Below are 20494 nucleotides of genomic sequence, written 5' to 3'. Positions count from 1 at the left end.
TTGTTTTGGCTCTAACTGCCAAAGATTGCAGTCGTGTGTGAGAGTTGCATTTGTGAGTGTGTGTGTGTTTGTGTGTATGTTGCCTATTTTTGACAAAGGTCTTGTTGACCAAACGCTAACTTTCCAACAGTCTTTTTGTTGTGCCTTTCTGTGACTCAGCATCTCCGCTATATGGTGAGGAGCAACTGTCCTTTTCATTATATTGTTACATTCCATCCTGGATATTCCATTGTTTAAAATTTGATCATGCATTTTAGTTCTGCACCTAGGAGCAGGTCACTAAAGGGTGTTGCCACTGCTATATCTCTCATGAGGAGATGTTTGATAAAAAATATGACACAGGTAAACAAGAACATGGGTTTATTACAACCACAGTAGAAAGACTCTTCCATACCAAAATATCAAGAAATGCCATCTTCCTCTACTTGGATATAACTATCCATCTACATCTACATATATATTCTGAAACTAATCAGTTATTGACAATTTAATGTAAATGGATAGAAACGAAATCTACTCACCAGGCGGTGGCAAGAGAACACACACAAAATAGTTTAACTTTTACAATCTTTCGCAGCAAGTGGCTTCTTCTTCTGGCAGAAGAGTTGAAGGGGAAGGAAGAGGGGTGAAGGAAATGGTCTGGACAGGTTTAGGGAAATGGGTACAGGTCAGAAAAGTCACCCAGAACCCTGGGTCAGGGGGGACTAACCTGTCCAGTAAATCTCCCCTGACCCGTGGTTCTCGGTGACTGTTCTGAACTGTACCCCTTATCTCCAGTCCTTTTCCTTCACCCTGCAACCTTTCCCTTCAACACTACTGCCAGAGGAAAGAGCCAATGACTCCAAAAGCTTGTAAAAATTAAGCCTTTTTGTGTGTGTGTGTTCTCTTGTTGCCACTTGGTGAGTAGAGTTTTTATCTATACATTTACATTACACATATACTCTGCAAGCCACAGTACAGTACATGGCAGGGGATACTACATGCTATCACTAGTCATTTCTTTTTCTTGTTCCATCCAAAAATAGAGTGAGGGAAAAACAACTGTCTAAAAGCCTCTGTGGGGGCCCTAATTTCCTGCATCTTGTCTTCATAGTCTTTACTCGAAATATATGCTGGCGGCAGTAGAATAATTCTGCAGTCAGCCTCAAATGCCAGTTCCTGAAATTTCTGCAATAGTCCCTTGCAAAAAGCATGACATGTCCCTCAAGGGATTCCCATTTTAGTTCACTTAGCATCTCCATAATGCTTGATTACTGATGGAACCTACCGGTATGAAATTTAGCCGCCTCCTTTGACATCTTCCTTTAATCCAACCTGGTGGGGATCCCAAACACTCAAAGAGTACTCAAGGATGAGTTACACTAGTGTTTCAAATGCCTTCTCCTTTATGAATGAGCTACACTTACCCAAAATTCTCCCAATAAAAAAAGTCGAGCATTTGCCTTCCCTGCTACTAACTTGACGTCCTCATTCCATTTCATATTGCTTTGCAACATTACACCTAGATATTTAATTGCAATGACTGTGCCAAACAGCACCATATTAATGCTGTATGCAAATGTTACAGGATTGTTTTTCCTACTCATCTACATTATAACTTAAATTTTTCTGCATTTAGAGCAAGCTGCTAGTCATCACACCAATTAGAAAATCTGTCTAAAGTCGTCTTGCATACTCCTATTGTCACTTAGTGGCAACACCTTCCTGTACGCCACAGTATCATCAACAAACAGCTTTAAACTGCTGCCCACCCTGTCCGTCAAATCATTTATTTACATCGAGAATAAGAGCAGTCCTATCACACTTTCCTGGGACTCTCCTGATGATTGATGGATCCAAGAAATTCATCCAGAAACCTGTTGCTGTTTGGCAATACAACATAGATGTTACCTACATACTTATAGAAATGCTTTGATTTTGAGGAATATAGTCTTAACAGCAATTTTCTCAAAAATGCTCCATGTACATACCAGCTGCTCTTGGTGGTAAGGGAGAGCCCAACTGCATGTATAATGCTCTTTGCACTGGGATTAATTGGTAGTGAGTGTTGGAAAAGGCTCTTTGTCTATAACCTAATTCTTGCTCCACCAATGCTAATGAATTTTTTACAGGTACTTGGGACAGCACAACAAAATAAGTCATCAAAACTAGGACAAACACTGGTTTCATAAACAGATATAGTAGCCATGAAATGAGCTCTGTATGGAATGCATCACTGGTCACAATACACTGTGAGTGCTCCCAGCTGAGAGACATTCAAATAGCATGTGAGGTGCAGCCTGACTGCATTGGAACTTGAGCAGACCCCATTTCCACTCCAACCCACCATCCTGCACTGGGAGGAGGCAGACTAACCCACATTATAACACATACAAAGGTTAACGAGACACTGTTTTGACACTTCTACATCTACATCTGCATCCATACTCCGCAAGCCACCTGACGGTGTGTGGCGGAGGGTACCCTGAGTACCTCTGTCGGTTCTCCCTTCTATTCCAGTCTCGTATTGTACGTGGAAAGAAGGATTGTCGGTATGCTTCTGTGTGGGCTCTAATCTCTCTGATTTTATCCTCATGGTCTCTTCGCGAGATATATGTAGGAGGGAGCAATATACTGCTTGACTCTTCGGTGAAGGTATGTTCTCGAAACTTTAACAAACGCCCATACCGAGGTACTGAGCATCTCTCCTGCAGAGTCTTCCACTGGAGTTTATCTATCATCTCCGTAACGCTTTCGCGATTACTAAATGATCCTGTAACGAAGCGCGCTGCTCTCCATTGGATCTTCTCTATCTCTTCTATCAACCCTATCTGGTACGGATCCCACACTGCTGAGCAGTATTCAAGCAGTGGGCGAACAAGCATACTGTAACCTACTTCCTTTGTTTTCAGATTGCATTTCCTTAGGATTCTTCCAATGAATCTCAGTCTGGCATCTGCTTTACCGACGATCAACTTTATATTATCATTCATTTTAAATCACTCCTAATGCGTACTCCCAGATAATTTATGGAATTAACTGCTTCCAGTTGCTGACCTGCTATTTTGTAGCTAAATGATAAGGGATCTATCTTTCTATGTATTCGCAGCACATTACACTTGTCTACATTGAGATTCAATTGCCATTCCCTGCACCATGCGTCAATTCGCTGCAGATCCTCCAGCATTTCAGTACAATTTTCCATTGTTACAACCTCTTGATACACCACAGCATCATTTGCAAAAAGCCTCAGTGAACTACCGATGTCATCCACAAGGTCATTTATGTATATTGTGAATAGCAACGGTCCTATGACACTCCCCTGTGGCACACCTGAAAGGACTCTTACTTCGGGAGACTTCTCTCCATTGAGAATGACATGCTGCATTCTGTTATCTAGGAACTCTTCAATCCAATCACACAATTGGTCTGATAGTCCATATGCTCTTACTTTGTTCATTAAACGACTGTGGGGAACTGTATCGAATGCCTTGCGGAAGTCAAGAACACGGCATCTACCTGTGAAACTGTGTCTATGGCGCTCTGAGTCTTGTGGACGAATAGCGCGAGCTGGGTTTCACATGACCGTCTTTTTCGAAACCCATGCTGACTCCTACAGAGTACATTTCTAGTCTCCAGAAAAGTCATTATACTCGAACATAATATGTGTTCCAAAATTCTACAACTGGTCGACGTTAGAGATATAGGTCTATAGTTCTGCACATCTGTTCGACGTCCCTTCTTGAAAACGGGGATGACCTGTTCCCTTTTCCAATCCTTTGGAATGCTACGCTCTTCTAGAGACCTACGGTACACTGCTGCAAGAAGAGGGGCAAGTTCCTTCACATACTCTGTGTAAAATCGAACTGGTATCCCGTCAGGTCCAGCGGCCTTTCCTCTTTTGAGCGATTTTAATTGTTTCTCTATCCCTCTGTCGTCTATTTCGATATCTACCATTTTGTCATCTGTGCGACAATCTAGAGAAGGAACTACAGTGCAGTCTTCCTTGTGAAACAGCTTTGGAAAAAGACATTTAGTATTTCGGCCTTTAGTCTGTCATCCTCTGTTTCAGTACCATTTTGCTCACAGAGTGTCTGGACATTTTGTTTTGATCCACCTACCGCTTTGACATAAGACCAAAATTTCTTAGGATTTTCTGCCAAGTCAGTACATACAACTTTACTTTTGAATTCATTGAACGCCTCTCGCATAGCCCTCCTCACACTACATTTCGCTTCGCGTAATTTTTGTTTGTCCGCAAGGCTTTGGCTATGTTTATGTTTGCTGTGAAGTTCCCTTTGCTTCCGCAGCAGTTTTCTAACTCGGTTGTTGTACCACGGTGGCTCTTTTCCATCTCTTACGATCTTGCTTTGCACATAATCATCTAACGCATATTGGATGATAGTTTTGAACTTCCTCCACTGATCCTCAACACTATCTGTACTTGAGACAAAACTTTTGTGTTGAGCCATCAGGTACTCTATAATCTGCTTTTTGTCACTTTTGCTAAACAGAAAAATCTTCCTACCTTTTTTAATATTTCTATTTACGGCTGAAATCATCGATGCCGTAACCGCTTTATGATCGCTGATTCCCTGTTCTGCGTTAACTGTTTCAAATAGCGCGGGTCTGTTTGTCACCAGAAGGTCTAATATGTTATCACCACGAGTCGGTCCTCTGTTTAACTGCTCAAGGTAGTTTTCAGATAAAGCAGTTCATCATAAGATGGTGGGAGTGACAATCATTGCTTCATTTCGACAAATTAAGCCAACTTGAAACATGAGAATCTTATACTGGTTCAACCTGCCACGAAAGGCTGGAAGATCATCATAATATTAGTGCTTGTTTTTGCAAAATAAAACTTTATGTACTTTATTCTGTTGGTCACAATGAAACACGTAAATAGTCATCACATCTTCTATAATTGTGTTGACTCTCTTCATACCATAAGGCACAGCAGAGTGTTAGATGATACTCAAAAGCAATAAATAATAAAACAAATGCAACTGTAATTAATTATTATACCAACAACAAGAAGAATAATTATAATATTGATAAAAGTAGTAATGATGATGATGACAGAAACTACTTACCGAGAAGATAATTTGATGCACCAAGTTCCTTGAGGTAGAGGAAAAGAAATGACTCAATGAAACCCCAAAAGTTCCCAAGGAAAAAAAGGAAAAATATGAATATTATAACATGGGGTAACCGCACAATGTGCATTAAATCCCGCATGATGTTGTCTGCCGGCAGCTGCACACCAAGTGGCAACAGAGCAATGGCCACTGCAGATATGGCAAGTAGTATATCATACGTGTAGAATGCAGCAGAGTAGTCTGTGTAACCTGTGTGGCATGAAAGAACAAAAATCTAGATGCTGTGCATAGTTTCATACACAGCATTTGGCAATGCATTCAGCTGTGTGGCTACTAATACTTATTTTACAATGCCCACAAGAAAAAGAACACATTTAAAATTAAAAAAGATAATAGTGCACCTAATAAAAACTGAAAAGAAAACACATTTTCAAATGAGTGGAGATAAGCTTTTAATTTTTGTAACCTTTCCTCTCTCTCTCTCTCTCTCTCTCTCTCTCTCTCACACACACACACACACACACACACACACACAATGCAACTAGATAAGTTTTCAAGTGAATTGGTAGCATAAAGAAACTAAAAATACAAATAAATATTACTGTCAGATCAATAGCTAGACAAAAAAGGTGAAGGAATTTTGTTGACCTATAGGTATCTCATTTTGTGAAAGGGGAAAGAATATAGATCAAAAGAATTTAATAATAAAGTACCTCAAACAACTGCCTCAACCTTCACTAGTCCTTGTCCTCCAATTTCCTGTTCCCTTCCTTCTTACTATTCCAGCCTCACATATCCCTTGTATCTCACCAGCACATCTGCATTATCCTTTCTCTTCTCTACTTCTCTCATCTCTCCTTTTCCCCCCTCTCCCACACCTGCAGTTTCCTATTCCTTCTCTACTTCTCCCCTCTCTCCATCACCCCATCCCCCTCTCACTCACCCCTCTTTCCCTCAGTGCAGCTTCCCATTACTGCACCTAGCAGCCAACTATCCTATTCCCACCATATCCTTGCACATTCCCACACATAGCACAAGCACCTTCCTCCACCTTTATCCTGCTATCCATCCTCCTCCCCCCCCCCCCCCCCCAAAAAAAATAGACCTTTACCATACCTCTGATTTGTATTCAGACTACCCACCCCACCAACGGCTGCTGCTGACCTCCGATGCAGTCACAATCTGGCACTAGTGCCCAGAAACAACAGTGGACAAGTGTGTGTGTGTGTGTGTGTGTGTGTGTGTGTATGTGTGTGTGTGTGTGTGTATTTTGTTTTGTCTTTGTCTGATGAAGGACTCATCCCCATAGCTAATAACATCTAGCAGTCATTTTTTCACTGTTCTGTGGCAAGTGTGTGTGTGTGTGTGTGTGTGTGTATTTTGTTTTGTCTTTGTCTGATGAAGGACTTATCCCCATAGCTAATAACATCTAGCAGTCATTTTTTCACTGTTTCTGTGTGCCACCCAACATCTCCCCCATGTGATGATTAGCAATTTACCTTTTTATTAAAATATTTGTTAGATTAAAAAATCAGCTATGAAGTGGCACAGGAGGGTATTTAATGTTATTACTGAATGCTTGACCATATCTCCGTCTTGTTCTCAGAGGTGGCTGTAGGATCTTAGGCACCCTAAGCAAGTAGTGTATATCACTAAGCTCTCATGAGTATAACTTCACCCTTTTGTATTGTTATCTGATGGGCTCTTATTCTCGAACTTGCTTCTGTTTTCTTTACAAATAAAAGAACTCATTTTGTTAATACTTATGGGTGTCCTTTAACTGTTTATTTACAAATAAATGATACTTTTAGAAAACACTTAACTGGAAACTCTAGCTCTCCTACCAAGCAAGGTGGTGTAGTGGTAAGATACTGGACTCACCCATCTGGGTTTAGATTATGCGTGAGTTCAATAAATCACTTAAGGAAGATGCTGAGATGACCCTTTTAAAAGGATATGGTTGATTTCATTTCCTATCTTTATCAAGTCCAAGTTTGTGTTTCACCTCTAATGTTCTCATCACCAACTGAATGTTAAACAGTAATCTTTCTTCTTCTTTCTAGTTCTCCATGAAAATCTCTCAGTACAGCCACTAAATTAATCACTTTACTGGACCCTACCAGACTAGAAAGAACTTCCATCAAGTGTCAGGATTGGAGCCGGATAATGCTGACTTCTTGCCACAATATTTCAGCTGACAACCATTCAACCATCTTCAGATGATTGTTTTGCATTGGAGATTGCTAATTCACATTGCTACCTTTGTACAAAAATATGCCACGAAGATGCATGTGTAAAGGCAACAGCTACATTAGCGATCTCTGCCAAGTTGTGCACCCTCTTTGAATATTGCTCCAGCTATGGTGCACAAGCACATGCATAATGAGATACCACATGCATGCTCTCTTTAGAGAATGAGCACTCACGGAGTTAAAATGCAGATGTGAAAATGAATAAAATTACATGTCACTACACGTGTCATTGATCATAAAATGTTTTCTTTATGAAGACATTAAAGGTAACACTGGATCCCTCACCTTATCCTGTTGAAAGGCACCATCATGATTAATAAGGTCTTGCTCTAAATGTGTTTCCACTCCTTAATACAATGGTAAGTCAATTATTATCTGCAAAGTAGTTATAAAATTTTATTGTAATCAAATAGGAAACTTACATGAACACCACTTTTCAACACAGTCTCCTTGCATTTCAACACACTTGGTCCATTGTTGTACAAGCTTCCTGATGCCCTCATAAAACAAGGTCCTCGGTTCAGCTACGAGCCAGGAATGCACCGCTTCTTTCACTGCATCATCTGAGGCAAACTGACGGCCCCTTAATGCCTGTATGAGCAGACCAAACAAGTGATAATCGGAAGGGGCAAGATCTGGACTATATGGAGGATGATCCAGTACTTCAAATTTGAGTTTCTGGAGCACTTCAGCAGTGTGGGCGGCAGTATGCAGACGGGCATTGTCGTGCAACAACACAACACCTTTTGACAGCAATCATCGGTGTTTGTTTTGAATTGCAGGCTTTAGCCCGGCAGTAAGCATCTCACTGTAACATACACTGTTTATAGTTGTGCCCCCTTCCCCATAACGTTTCAGTACTGGACTTTGTGCATCCCATAAGCATCAGTTTTCCAGTAGACGGTTGGGTCTTAAACTTTTTTTTGCATGGTGAATTTGGATGTTTCCATTCCATCCCCTGCCTTTTACTCTCCGGCTCATAATGATGGATCCATGTTTTGACACCAGTAATGATTCTGTCTAAGAAGTTGTCCCCTTCATTACCATAGCGGTCCAAATGTTTTTTGCAGATGTCCAAGTGTGTTTCTTTATGTAACTGTGTGAGTTATTTTGAAACCCATCTTGCACAAACTTTGTGAAACCCAAGTCTGTTGTGGATGATTTCGCAGGCAGAACTGTGACTAATTTGGAGACGATGTGCCACTTCATCAATAGTTAATCGTCTGTCTAAGAGAATCACATAACGTGAAACTCAATGGTTTCTTTATGGTTTCTTCATTTGTGGCAGTAAACGGTTGTCCGGCTCCTTCATTGTGCGTAACACTTGTGTGACCATTTTGGAATTTTTCAATCCACTCATAGACACTCTGTAGTGGCAAAATACTGTTCCCGCGTTGTACCTAAAGTCTTTGATGAACTTTGGCCCCTGATATGCCTTCTGACCACAAAAAACGGATCACTGAAAGTTGCTTTTCTTTGGTGCAAATACAGTGGAGCACCCTTGATTAACAGCACGGTAGCAATAACGAAACTAACCGAGCAGCTTGAAAATTGCAAAGATATAACAACAAATAAACAAAACATGTGTCATCAACATAAAACAACAGTGCTACCAAAATAAACAAAAATATAACTAAACTTCAGATAATAATTGACTTACCCTTGTAAGTGAACCCCAGAAGGATCTCACTGAGGCCAAGATTTTCATGGCAGAGTAATCCACAGAATGTCCTGTGGAGATACAATGCTGGGCTATGGTTGACTTACTGGGCTAGAAAAAGCTTGGCAGTATGTGCCCACTTATCAGTCTGAAGTTGCACCTCTTCTGGCCTAGATACATGATCTGATTTGATTGGGAAGGGTATCACAAAGCAGTTGTACCCTCTCCTGAGGAAAACTGACCCACAACTGTTGTAACTGGTTGTCTATATCTGAGCCATGTCACATTGTTGATTACACTACGTTATGACCAAGCTATCATTCAGCTGTTATCAAAAAGAGATGAAAGGTAGGGTGGAGAAGTTACAGAGTGAGACAGAGAGATGGGTAGTCAGTAAGAAGTGAAGTTCTGCTGGTACTAATTGCAGTCACCAACAGAGAGCATGCCGCTACAAGATTAGCCATCCCTTGGTGCAAAGGGCAGCGTGAATTCTGTGACTGGAATCAAGACAGCCAGTATTTCATCCACCATAAATGATGAACATTGGACCTGGTGACTGACTATGTTGCATAAGCATACGATACTTTAATCTTCAGAATCTTCATAAGGTGGTGTGAAAATTTAAAGCTAGGGTATTAATGTTATGTCACAGAAATAGAAAGTACTTATATTCAAGAACATAACTGAATTGTATTTTGGTCATGTTTCTGTTCAAGTGTGACCTATCTGCCTCAGAATTAGTGCACTTGCTCCAATAATAATTATTATAATTAAAACTGGTAGTGAGATGAATGTCCTGAGCTTTGGATCTTGTTAACTAAAACATCTCGTGAATGTTAAGACAACAGAGAGGCAATAAAAGGACAGTTGGGAACCTGACCAGTCAAAACGGGAGCATAGATATTAACACGTAAGCTTAATTTTTTTATTGTATAGGTTAACACTGCAGGCAGAATGTATATGTATATGAAAACTGTCATTGAGCATAAGTCTCTTAATAACTAAAGTTCTTATTGAAAAGTAATTTTTTTGTTTTAAGCACATGTGTTGAAAGAAAATTTCACCTAGGATTTTTTTTAAATGGCAGATAAATCATTTTAATACATTTTTTATTATGAAACGCATTTTACGTTTTTGAATTTTGTTAGTTTAATGTCACTGCATTTGTGGACACACAGCTTCAAGTTAGCTTTATTAGTTTCTCATGCAGTCTTCATGGTCAAGTATTATAGCATTTTGTAATACATCAAATTAAATTTCATTAGGACTTATGAGCACTAACAGTGAAGTAGGAGATCACAGTGTAACGGTTCAGCAATGTTGTATTTACCTTGGTCTGCTAGTTGCTAATAAAGTGTTTAAAGTATTTCTTTGACAAACGGTAATCATCCAATACTTCCCACTTCCAAAAATCTGTTTCTCTTCCCAACTCATTATCCTGGATACTAGTTGTGGGATGGAGTTGATACTATAGCTGTTTCACACTGTCCATTGGGACACATCTGGGGATCTTGCTGGTCATGGGAATACCTCACAAGGGAAATTCCATCACCCCCCCCCCCCCCCCCCCCCCCGATTTAATGGTAAGATGGCCCAATGGATAGCCCATCAAAAACTGAACACAGATCAAGGCTGAAAACAGGAAGAAGGTACACTGAAAAAAATAAAAAAAAGAGAGAGAATACAGTGAACAGTTCACGAAAAGTAGTCCAATAAAGAGCAGCCATAAGCAGCAGCAGTGTCAGGGATAAGTGGTCATGGTGTTGAACTGCCACATGGGTGAGCTGTGTTCAAAACTCCCTTCTGTTATTTATTTTATTTTATTTATTTTCACAACATTATGAACTGACCATTCAGTCATTGAAATGTTTGTTCTCTTTCTGTAGTCTTGGAAATTATCATACTGTACACTGATTATAGTATTTGAGTTGTGTGGTAAGAATATGTTACTTTTGCAAGTAACTGTGATGAATAGTGAGAGCAGGTGAGATACCACATAGACATCTCACAGAAATGAAAACAACAAATAAACAGATGTGAACTATGTTACAACAAAGGAATTCAAAAGTCAAGACTTCCTAAATGGAAGGCAATTTCAAAACCGTTAAGAACATATGTTTTCACAGAGCATAGAGAAACTGTCTGGTTGTGAAACTTGTAGCCATATTGGAAGAACAAGAAGTAATTATGTAGTATTCTTTGCTGTTTTAGTGACTGTGATTATTGTTGAAGAACAATGAACAATTGAGTATAGACTTAAGTACTTCATGTATTATACTCGCCAGAGGCAAGACGGGTTAATGAATTATGTGGTTGTTAAACCAACTTTATTGCAGATGTATTTTATTGAGTTTAATGCGAGACAAATCAGTTGACTTGTAGACATTCGAATATTGATGTGAGAAATGGTGAATATGTTGTTTATGGAAGTTGAAATATACCAGGACTGAACTAAAAGTATTTTTCGAATACTAAATTGTTTCAAAAGTAGAGAGAGAGAGAGTCTTACAAATTCCTGTTAACAAGCAGTACTCTTCGGGGAAGAAGTTTTTGGAGATCGAGGTAGCTGGAAATCAAGAGAAGATCAGCTGTACATACCAAGTAAGTCAACCTATGGGAGAGAGGTGGGAATTTTGCAATCCAGCTTCACACCGCTTCTTATCGTCCACATCGTTAGAAACTGCTGCCTTCATTTGTAGCAGTTTATGCGACAAACATTATGTTCCCATCATTTCCTTGGGAGTGATCACATTCACATTCATACAACCACCTATATTGGACAAGGAGGCATATCACTCACTTTCCAGATATACAAATTAGGTGTGTCAATAAGAGATTTCTATCATATGACACACATCCTGTCACCACTGCTGTGTATGATACACCAGAGGTATTTTCTGGTGGAGGATTCAGTTGACTTGTTGCCTGGTCATCAAACATTTGTGGTTTCCATTCAAAAGCCACTTTCTTTCGGCTGCTAATAGAGTAGTGCAGAATCAACTGTCGTTATAGGGCCCTACCTTACACCTCGCTGTTGCAAACAGATATTCTACCATGACAGACACAAATTTGAATAAAGCGAACAGTTTTTTTTCCTACTTTATTTTATTTTATTTATTTATTTATTTATTTTTTTTTTTTTTTGGCAGTCCAGAACACCTTCTTCCTGTTTTTATACATAATCTGTGTTCAGTTTTTGACAGGCTGTCCACTGGACCCTCTCATCATTAAATCTGAGGCGGGTGCAATGAGGAGTTTCCCTTGTCAACATTACGTAGACAGTTCATAAAGACATGTATCATGTGTGGATGAGCACTGTGAAAAATGGCAATGGAACCACGATAACGTCACCTGAGAGGTAACACACGAGGATCTGGGATGTCCTTGATCTTCTGTTGTGCCATCAAAGTTCCCAGTGTTATTCCCAATGGGCCCACACACCATGACACCAGGAGTAACACCATTGTGCCTCTCCAAAACACTGGGGAATGGGATGTCTCCCTAGGACACCACCATACTTGGCAACGTTGGTCATCCAGAGTAGTGCAGAACTGCAATTCATTGCTCAACACAATGTGACACCATTCATCAGTGGTCCATGCTTCCATGTCACGGTACCATTATAAATACACCCATTCATGTCATGGTGTTAACAGCAGCCTCAGGGATTGAGTGGTAATTCCCTAGACCTGCAAACCTTTGAAGAACGGTGTAAGATGACACAGAAGGCTACAGGTAGTCCATTACTTGTTCTCAGTTGGCAAGAGAACATGTAGGAGTTACAATGTGCTTGGTTAATCATACAGTGATCCTCTCTTGTGATGAGATAGGGTTGAGCAAAACCTCGATTATGAAACTTCCTGACAGATTCAAGCTGTGTGCTGGACTGAGACTCTAACTCATGACCTTTGCGTTTCACGGGCAAGTGCTCTACTGTCTGAGCTAACCAAGTACCACTCATGATCTGTTCTTACAGCTCCAAATTCTGCCAGTACCTTGTCTCCTACCTTCCAAACTTCACAGAAGCTCTTCTGTGAACCTTGCACAACTAGCACACATGGAAGAAAGGTTATTGCAGAGACATGTCTTAGCCATAGGTGGATGTTTCCAGAATGAAATTTTCACTCTGCAGTGGAGCTTTCGCTGATACTGGCAGATTAAAACTGTGTGCTAGGTTCGCAGAAGAGCTTCTGTGAAGTTTGAAAGGTAGGAGATGAGGTACTGGTGGAATTTGGAGCTGTGAGGACGAGTCGTGAGTTGTGCTTGGGTAGCTCAGATGGCAGAGCAAAAGGCAAATGTCCCGAGTTCGAGTCTCAGTCCGGCACACAGTTTTAATCCACCAGGAAGTTTCATATCAGTGCACGCTACACTGCAGAGTGAAAATTTCATCCTTGATTATGAGTTTGCCTGCCCTAACATTTCTATGCAGTCATATCCAAAAACCCCACAAATCTGGATACTGCACAATTTGACCAGCTGCCCATATAGAGAACAATAATTTCATTTATTTATTTGATTCTCACTCCATCAATACATCTGAGATAAGCTCACATGGATATAGAGTGCACCAATTATTTTAGATGTGATCTTTCTGAACAACTCAATACATGGGTAGTAATGTTATAGGAAATGCAAGAGCAATACTAGATCACATTTGCATCATACAAAAATTAGATATGGCAAGTTAAAACAAAAAAAGTGAGTATCTGTATAACTGCTCAATCTTACATTATATTACATCACACATATAGTTCATAGTTCCATGAGGGTTTTTCATTGGGACTAAGAAATCAGCTGCAAAATAACGTTTTGAGAAGAAATTGCCTCAGAGGCTCCCTAAACATGGCCTTGTTCTCAAACTTACATACAGGTGGGAGAGCATATAAGCTTTTATGCCAGTTTACCACACATCTTTCAGAACCATCATAAAATTTTTAAAATCACTGTATGAATCATGCCTTCTCCTTGCATTGCAAACATGATACCCACCATTTCTTTTATACAACTCAGTAGTTTTGCTGATGAAACACATAAGTGAAAGTATAAATTGAGAAGGTTTCTACAACTGTATCTACAGCCTACACAACTCATTATTCTTACAACACATTTTTGGGCCAAGAAAATTTTCTATGCTAGGGATTGGTTTCCCCATAAAATACTTCAACATGTCACTAGAGAAGTGCATACAGTATGCTGCTTTCATGTTGTTTAAGTTCCCACTCCAGGAGACAATGGCAAATATTGATGTGCTGAGGCTCTTGTGAATGGTTATTATGCGATGAGACCAGTTTACTCTACAAAACATTTCCATATGTACAACCATGAGTCATAATGTTGGTTTCATCTGCAAAAATGGTAAAATTGCACTGTAATTTTATACATTGTGGTAATCCATTTATAAATATCAGGAACAATAAAGAACCAATAATGGATCCCTGTGGCACTCCACATTTGATGCTTCTCTATTCTGGTGAAGCCACACCACTACTAAAATCATCTGTACAGTCTAATACTACTTCCTGCTTCCTATCTGCGAGGTATGACTGTAACCATTATCTGATACATCATTTATTCCTATAATGTTAGCTTTCTGTAATACTAGTTATTGGTTTACAGTATCAAAAGCTTGTGATAAATCACAAAGTAATCATGTTGTCAGCATTTTATCATCTAGAGACTCTAGAACTTTATTTACAAAGGCATAGATGAGGTCCCTTTCAAACTCTCTCAACTGCTAATAATGCTGTTATCACAAAAGTACATGGCATCTCTATATTCATAGTAATCACTCAACATCAGATACTTTCATGTTCCTTATATGCTCTTTGAGTCCTGCTAACAACACCAACATGAACACCACTAATGGGCTCTACTGGCTATTTTACCTTCACAGAAAATTGCGACTCTAATAATTTACATACAACCCCCACCCCTCTCCGTACTGTGTGTGTGTGTGTGTGTGTGTGTGTGTGTGTGTGTGTTTTTGTTTTTTTGTTTTTTTTTTTTTTTTGGACAATGTATATTTCACAGATTAGAGAATTATGGAAAAGAGAATTGGTTCCTCTAATACTACTTAAGATTATGTCTAGATTAAAATTAGTTTAGTGATCATTTCAAGTGTTCACATTTGTGTGTTGGACAAGATACACCAAAATCTTTCTTTATTGTGGAAACAAGTTTTTTATTCCTTTGTTTCACATTAAAACTTCTAGCAAAGAAAAGCCAATAGAGCAATAAATTTAAAAAGATGAAAACACAGACTTACTTACTCAGGTACTGGCTGTTCTGATCTATGAAGAGACCAACAAGAGGTGCAAAAAAGGCCATTCCAAGAGTAGAAAACAGCCGCTCTCTACCAAAATGTCCACCATATTTTCGAATCATTGTAAGTGCAATAGGATCAAGCATAGTGACCCCTGCAGTTAGTGCTGTAGTTCCTAAAAAGCGCAGAAAGAAGTATATCCAAAAGATTCGGTCATCACTTTCCTTATAGTCTGGTGGGCACACCTCTGGTCCACCTTCCCTACAAGAAAAGGTGTTGGAGATTTTTTAATATTATAAAATATTGACTATGTAAACAGAAAAATAGGATTAATGATACTCAACACTATTGTGTAAAGGATGGTGTGCTATTCCTTGTAAAGGTGACTCTTTGAATTGCAGAAAGGCACAACAAATAGGCTGTTACACACTGAGATTTAAGTCAAAGCCTTCTTCAGAAAGTAAATGAGAAATATACAAACATTCTTGCAAGCAAGCACACCTCATGTACACATGACCACTACTTCCAGTCAAAACAGCTACATTACCGCATATTTCATAACCAAATATATAGTTAAAACTTAAAAGTACATTTTGAGCAGCAAATTTTAACCTAGCTGTTTTACAAATGATTATGTAGTTTCCAAAATAACAAATTGTGCTTATGACAGTCTTTAAATAGTTGGATGTTAGTGAAAATAGTCAGCCCCTGACTGACTAAATTAACGAGAAACACCTATGTGAAACCTGTCCACCAAAATACTTGTACCAACATCTGTGGAAACTCAGTAATGTCAGTGTCTAAGAATGTAAAAGTAAGTTCTTTAATTCAAGTTTGTGAATATTTTCACTGAATTGTATAGTGGTTGGGATGAGGGTATGATCATCATTATTATTGGAATGAGCAATTGTTCTGTGCCACACTTAATCATTTTGTTTTGGAGACTTGTTAAGACTATTGTTGATTCTTGGACAGCATCTCTACAAAAACTGTGCTTCATTAATGCTATAATTTATTTGATGGATTGTGCCACAGCATTCTTGCTTGTTTGTGAGATCCAGCTTGGTTTGTACACTATTCATCTTACAAAGTTAAGAAACCGGTCATTGTCCCAGCAACAGAACATCATGGATAATAAATGCCTAGAAAAGTGAAACCAAAACTGTGGTGTTGTACATCATCATACATCCAGTATCAACGCCATCCAGTATCCTTTAGGATTATCAGTTTCACAACTACCAACTATTGTGCTACCGAGAAGGCAGACAGAGAAGAAATTGCAGAAATCAGGTTGTAATCTTTTAAACTGGGACAACAATTGGTAGGGAACAACTGAGAAAGAAGGTAGAGAGCTTCAAGTATCTGAGAAGCTTAACAAAAGATAAATAAATGGGTGAGCGAAACCAGGAGAAGCATTCAGAAAAAGTATTAGAAGGCTGATATGGAACAAGGGTGTCCCTATAAACAACGAAAAGATTGTATCCTGAAATGAGCTTTGGAGACCTAGGCAATAAAAGGAAGAGAGAGAAGCAAAATATAAGCTAGTGAGGTGAAATTCTCGAGAAATAATACTGAAGTGGCAATGCTGGGCAGGAATGAGAGGATCAGGGAATTAGTGAAGGAGGAATCATTACAGGACAGGACTGAAGAATTGTGACTAATATGGTAGAGATATGTTAAGTGGCTGGAGGAGAAGGGGATACCCAGGAAGATAGATGAGGTGAGCAGGAAGGGAAAAAGACAAAGAGGATGAACAAGAGACAGGTAGCTGAAAGAAGTGAAGTATTGCATGTGGAAGAGAGGAGAAGGAGAGATGGTACAAAAACAGTAGACAATGGAGAGACTTATCTTTCAAACAGACCTGGATAAGAGCTGGAAATTGTAAAAGACAACGATGATTTGACAACTTACAAATTATTGTGTAATAGGTTTAAGAATCCTTCAGCTTTGATATAGAAGAGGATGATACTGTTCTTTGGCCTTCACTAGGAGAGGCTCTTCCACAAGGAAAAAATTTATTTTTAGTAGCAAAGATCCGATTGTACACACTATTTGCAATCTGATTAGAGTCAAAGAGTGATTGAATCGATATTCCCCCACACACCTGAATTGTGATATCTGTATAGGAAAGAAGTCCTCTCTCCTGTAACTAGACTTATAATTTGAAGAAAGTAAGAATCAACACTTTATACACAACCAGTAACTCAGTCCTGTCTGCACTGTCAGTGTGAACAGAACGGTTCAAATGGCTCTGAGCTCTATGGGACTTAACATCTGAGGTCATCAGTCCCCTAGAACTTAGAACTACTTAAACCTAACTAACCTAAGGACATCACACACATCCATGCCCGAGGCAGGATTCGAACCTGCAACCGCAGCGGTCGCGCAGTTCCAGACTGAAGCACCTAGAACCGCACGGCCACTCCGGCCAGCTCAGTGTGAACAGAGTTCAGTTTCTCAGTGAAGGTTACAACAAAAAGGTTGTAGAGACATTATATCAACCCTGTTTTGCAGAGAAGAATCCTCAGACATCTTGAAGCACATTAAATACCAACATCTGTATAGGCAGCATGTCATCTTTGGGAATGGACACACAAGACATGTCCATCATAGGCCACTACAATGTTGAACGCGCCACAACAGGATTGATATCTGACCTTAGTCACTTAATAAAATTCAATGATTTCAGCAAAATAACTATTTTTGGATACATAAAGAGTTGCTGTTCCTTGACAAACTGCGCACTGTAGCCTAGTACCAAAAGTTGTGACCTCTCTCTCTCTGATAGTTAGTTACGACTTTAAATCGTAGTTCTTGGTAAAATGTCTACAGCTAGTGAAGGAGTGCTCCACAGCAATTAGCGCAAGGAATGTAAAAAATGTGAAGAAAAGAAAAGTTCATAACCTGAAAATGTGCTTATGTTTTGTAACCGAAGTTATAGTTCGACCTCCACCAGGTGACAGGAATTGCTAAAGCCATTCAAAAACTCAAATAATCACTCAAACAATGGAAAATCCAGGATATAATAATGATAGCATAATGAAAAGGACAGATTGTTACTCATCATACAGAGCAGATGTGGAATCACAGACAGACACAACAAAAAGAGTGCTATGTAAGTGATCTTCTGGCCAAGAGGCCTTCTAATGTAAAAAACATTTATGCAAGCACACTCTCTATCTCTCTCTCTCTCCCTCTCCCTCTCCCTCTCCCTCTCTCTCTCTCTCTCTCTCTCTCTCTCTCTCTCTCTCTCTCTCTCTCTCTCTCTCTCCCTCTCTCACTCACACACACACACACACACACACACACACACACACACACACAAAAAATCACTGCCTCTGGAAGGTGGGGCTAAGCAGCAGATTAGGGTGGGGAGTGGGAGGGTGTATTGCATGCAGGAACGTGACTGGGACAGGGTAGGGCTGCTAGGTGCAGTCAGAAGGTTTGAGGAGAGGTGGGGGGAGGGGGCTGGGGAGGAGAGCAGAAAAGAAGCAAAGTAGAGGAGGGGAAAAAAGGAGAGTAGTGGTAGTGTTGGTGGAATAGAAGGATGTGTATTGCTACAGTTCGAACAGGGAAGGGGACAGGTAGGTGAAGAACAGGGACTAGAGAAGGTTGAGTCCAGGGGGGTTATTGGAACATTGGATATGTTACACGGAGAGTTCCCATCTGTGCAGTTCAGAAAAGTGGGTATTGGCAGGTAGGATCCGGACGGCACAGGCTGTGAAGCAGTCACTGAAGTGAAGCCCTTCAGCTTAATGGTTGTCAAGCAGATGTAGAACACAGCATAGTGGTTGTAGCTCAGTTTGTAGATCACATGACTGCTTTCAGAGGGACTGGACTGGACTGGAGTAGGTGGTGGTGGGAGGATGTGTGGGAAAGGTCTTGCACCTAGGTCTGCTACAGGGATATGAGCCATGAGGCAAGGGGTTGGGTGCCTTGGGATCAAGGGTGGAGCAGGGATGAACAAGGATATTGCTTAGAAAGGTACAGTAGTGTTCAGAAGAAGAAACTGTTTTAATGAGACATAGCTTACCGAAAACTACATTTCTGTAACATGCAGTCAGCAGTTAATTCAATAAGGGTGTTCAAGGTGAGGTTTGTTGCAAGCACCAATCCACCACAGCGTAAATCTTCTTGCAGCAGAGCAGTCAGGTTAACTTTTGCATCGTGAAACACCTTTTCCCCAAAGCTAAAACAACAAGGAAAGTTCCTTTCAGATCTTTGCTATTGCAAGATTTTGATTATTTTTATAAACATCCTTTACTTTCACTTATTGTGAAGCAGAAGGATTCTCATGGACATTAAGCACAAATTTAAATTCAAGAGACTGACAAGTACATGGCAATACAAACATCTGGAAAAACAAGTTCATTTATTCCTGTATTATCAACTGTTTATTTATTTATTCTATGACATAAATAAGAGTTTCTGAATTACAAGAATAGTTATACATATACAATGAAAACAGGCAATTATTGATAAAATTATTTAATTGGCCAGATAAAAAATCAACTCACCATGCAGCATCAGAACAAACACTTGAAAGACTGTTGTGATTGGTAAGCTTTCAGAGCCAGTGGCTCCTTCTTCAGGCAGAAGGGTTGAAGGGGAAGGAAGAAGGGTGAAGGAAAAGGACTAGAGAGGTCTAGGAAAAGGGGTAGATTTTGGGAAAGTCTTCCAGAACCGCAGGTCTGGGAGACTTACCGAACAGGATGAGAAGGAAAGACTGCATCGGATTTGATTTGAAAACCTGAGAGCCTAAAGGTGGAAGACATGGTAATATGCAAGACAGAGATTACTATCAAAACATCGTGCATGAGTTAATAAGAGTGAAAAGCTAAGTGCATTGTACGCAACAGATGTGGTGGTGAAAAACAGATTGTGAAGACAATGAAAGATATAGAAAACTAAAATGGAGTGAAACAGAGAGTAGTTACAGTGAAGGAAAGCTGAGACAGAAGAAATTAATGTAAATTCAAACCAAGTGGGTGCTGAGAACCAAGGACATGTTGTAGTGCTAGCTCCCACCTGTGGAGTACTGTTTTACCACATGCGCCATCTGGATTCTTCCCCCAGACACCACCAGTCTCTCAGAACTCTGCAGGTGGCAACTAGCACTACAACATGTCCTTGGTTGTCGCCACCCACCTGGCCTTAATTTACGTTGATTTCTTCCGTCTCAGCTTTTATTCACTGTAACTACTCTTTGCTTCACTCCATTTTAGTTTGCTACATCTTTCAT

The 20494-nt window shown here is 39.8% G+C and overlaps 1 protein-coding gene across 1 annotated transcript in view; it reads right to left on the bottom strand.

Moving 5' to 3' along the window:
* The window catches only part of LOC126456171 (uncharacterized), a 126789-nt gene that overhangs the window by 43660 nt on the left and 62635 nt on the right, over positions 1-20494 (bottom strand). The window contains exons 7-9 of the mRNA XM_050091928.1: positions 19286-19441; positions 15260-15513; positions 5073-5327 (exon numbers count right to left, since the gene is read on the bottom strand). Coding sequence (XP_049947885.1) covers positions 5073-5327; positions 15260-15513; positions 19286-19441 — 665 coding nt within the window. The remainder of the gene's footprint in view (positions 1-5072; positions 5328-15259; positions 15514-19285; positions 19442-20494) is intronic.

The sequence above is a fragment of the Schistocerca serialis genome, chromosome 1, assembly GCF_023864345.2.
Source record: "Schistocerca serialis cubense isolate TAMUIC-IGC-003099 chromosome 1, iqSchSeri2.2, whole genome shotgun sequence".
In the NCBI taxonomy this organism is placed as follows: Eukaryota; Metazoa; Arthropoda; class Insecta; order Orthoptera; family Acrididae; genus Schistocerca; species Schistocerca serialis.
Note: the sequence above shows the minus strand (reverse complement) of the source record. Positions and strands in the feature narration are given on the sequence as shown.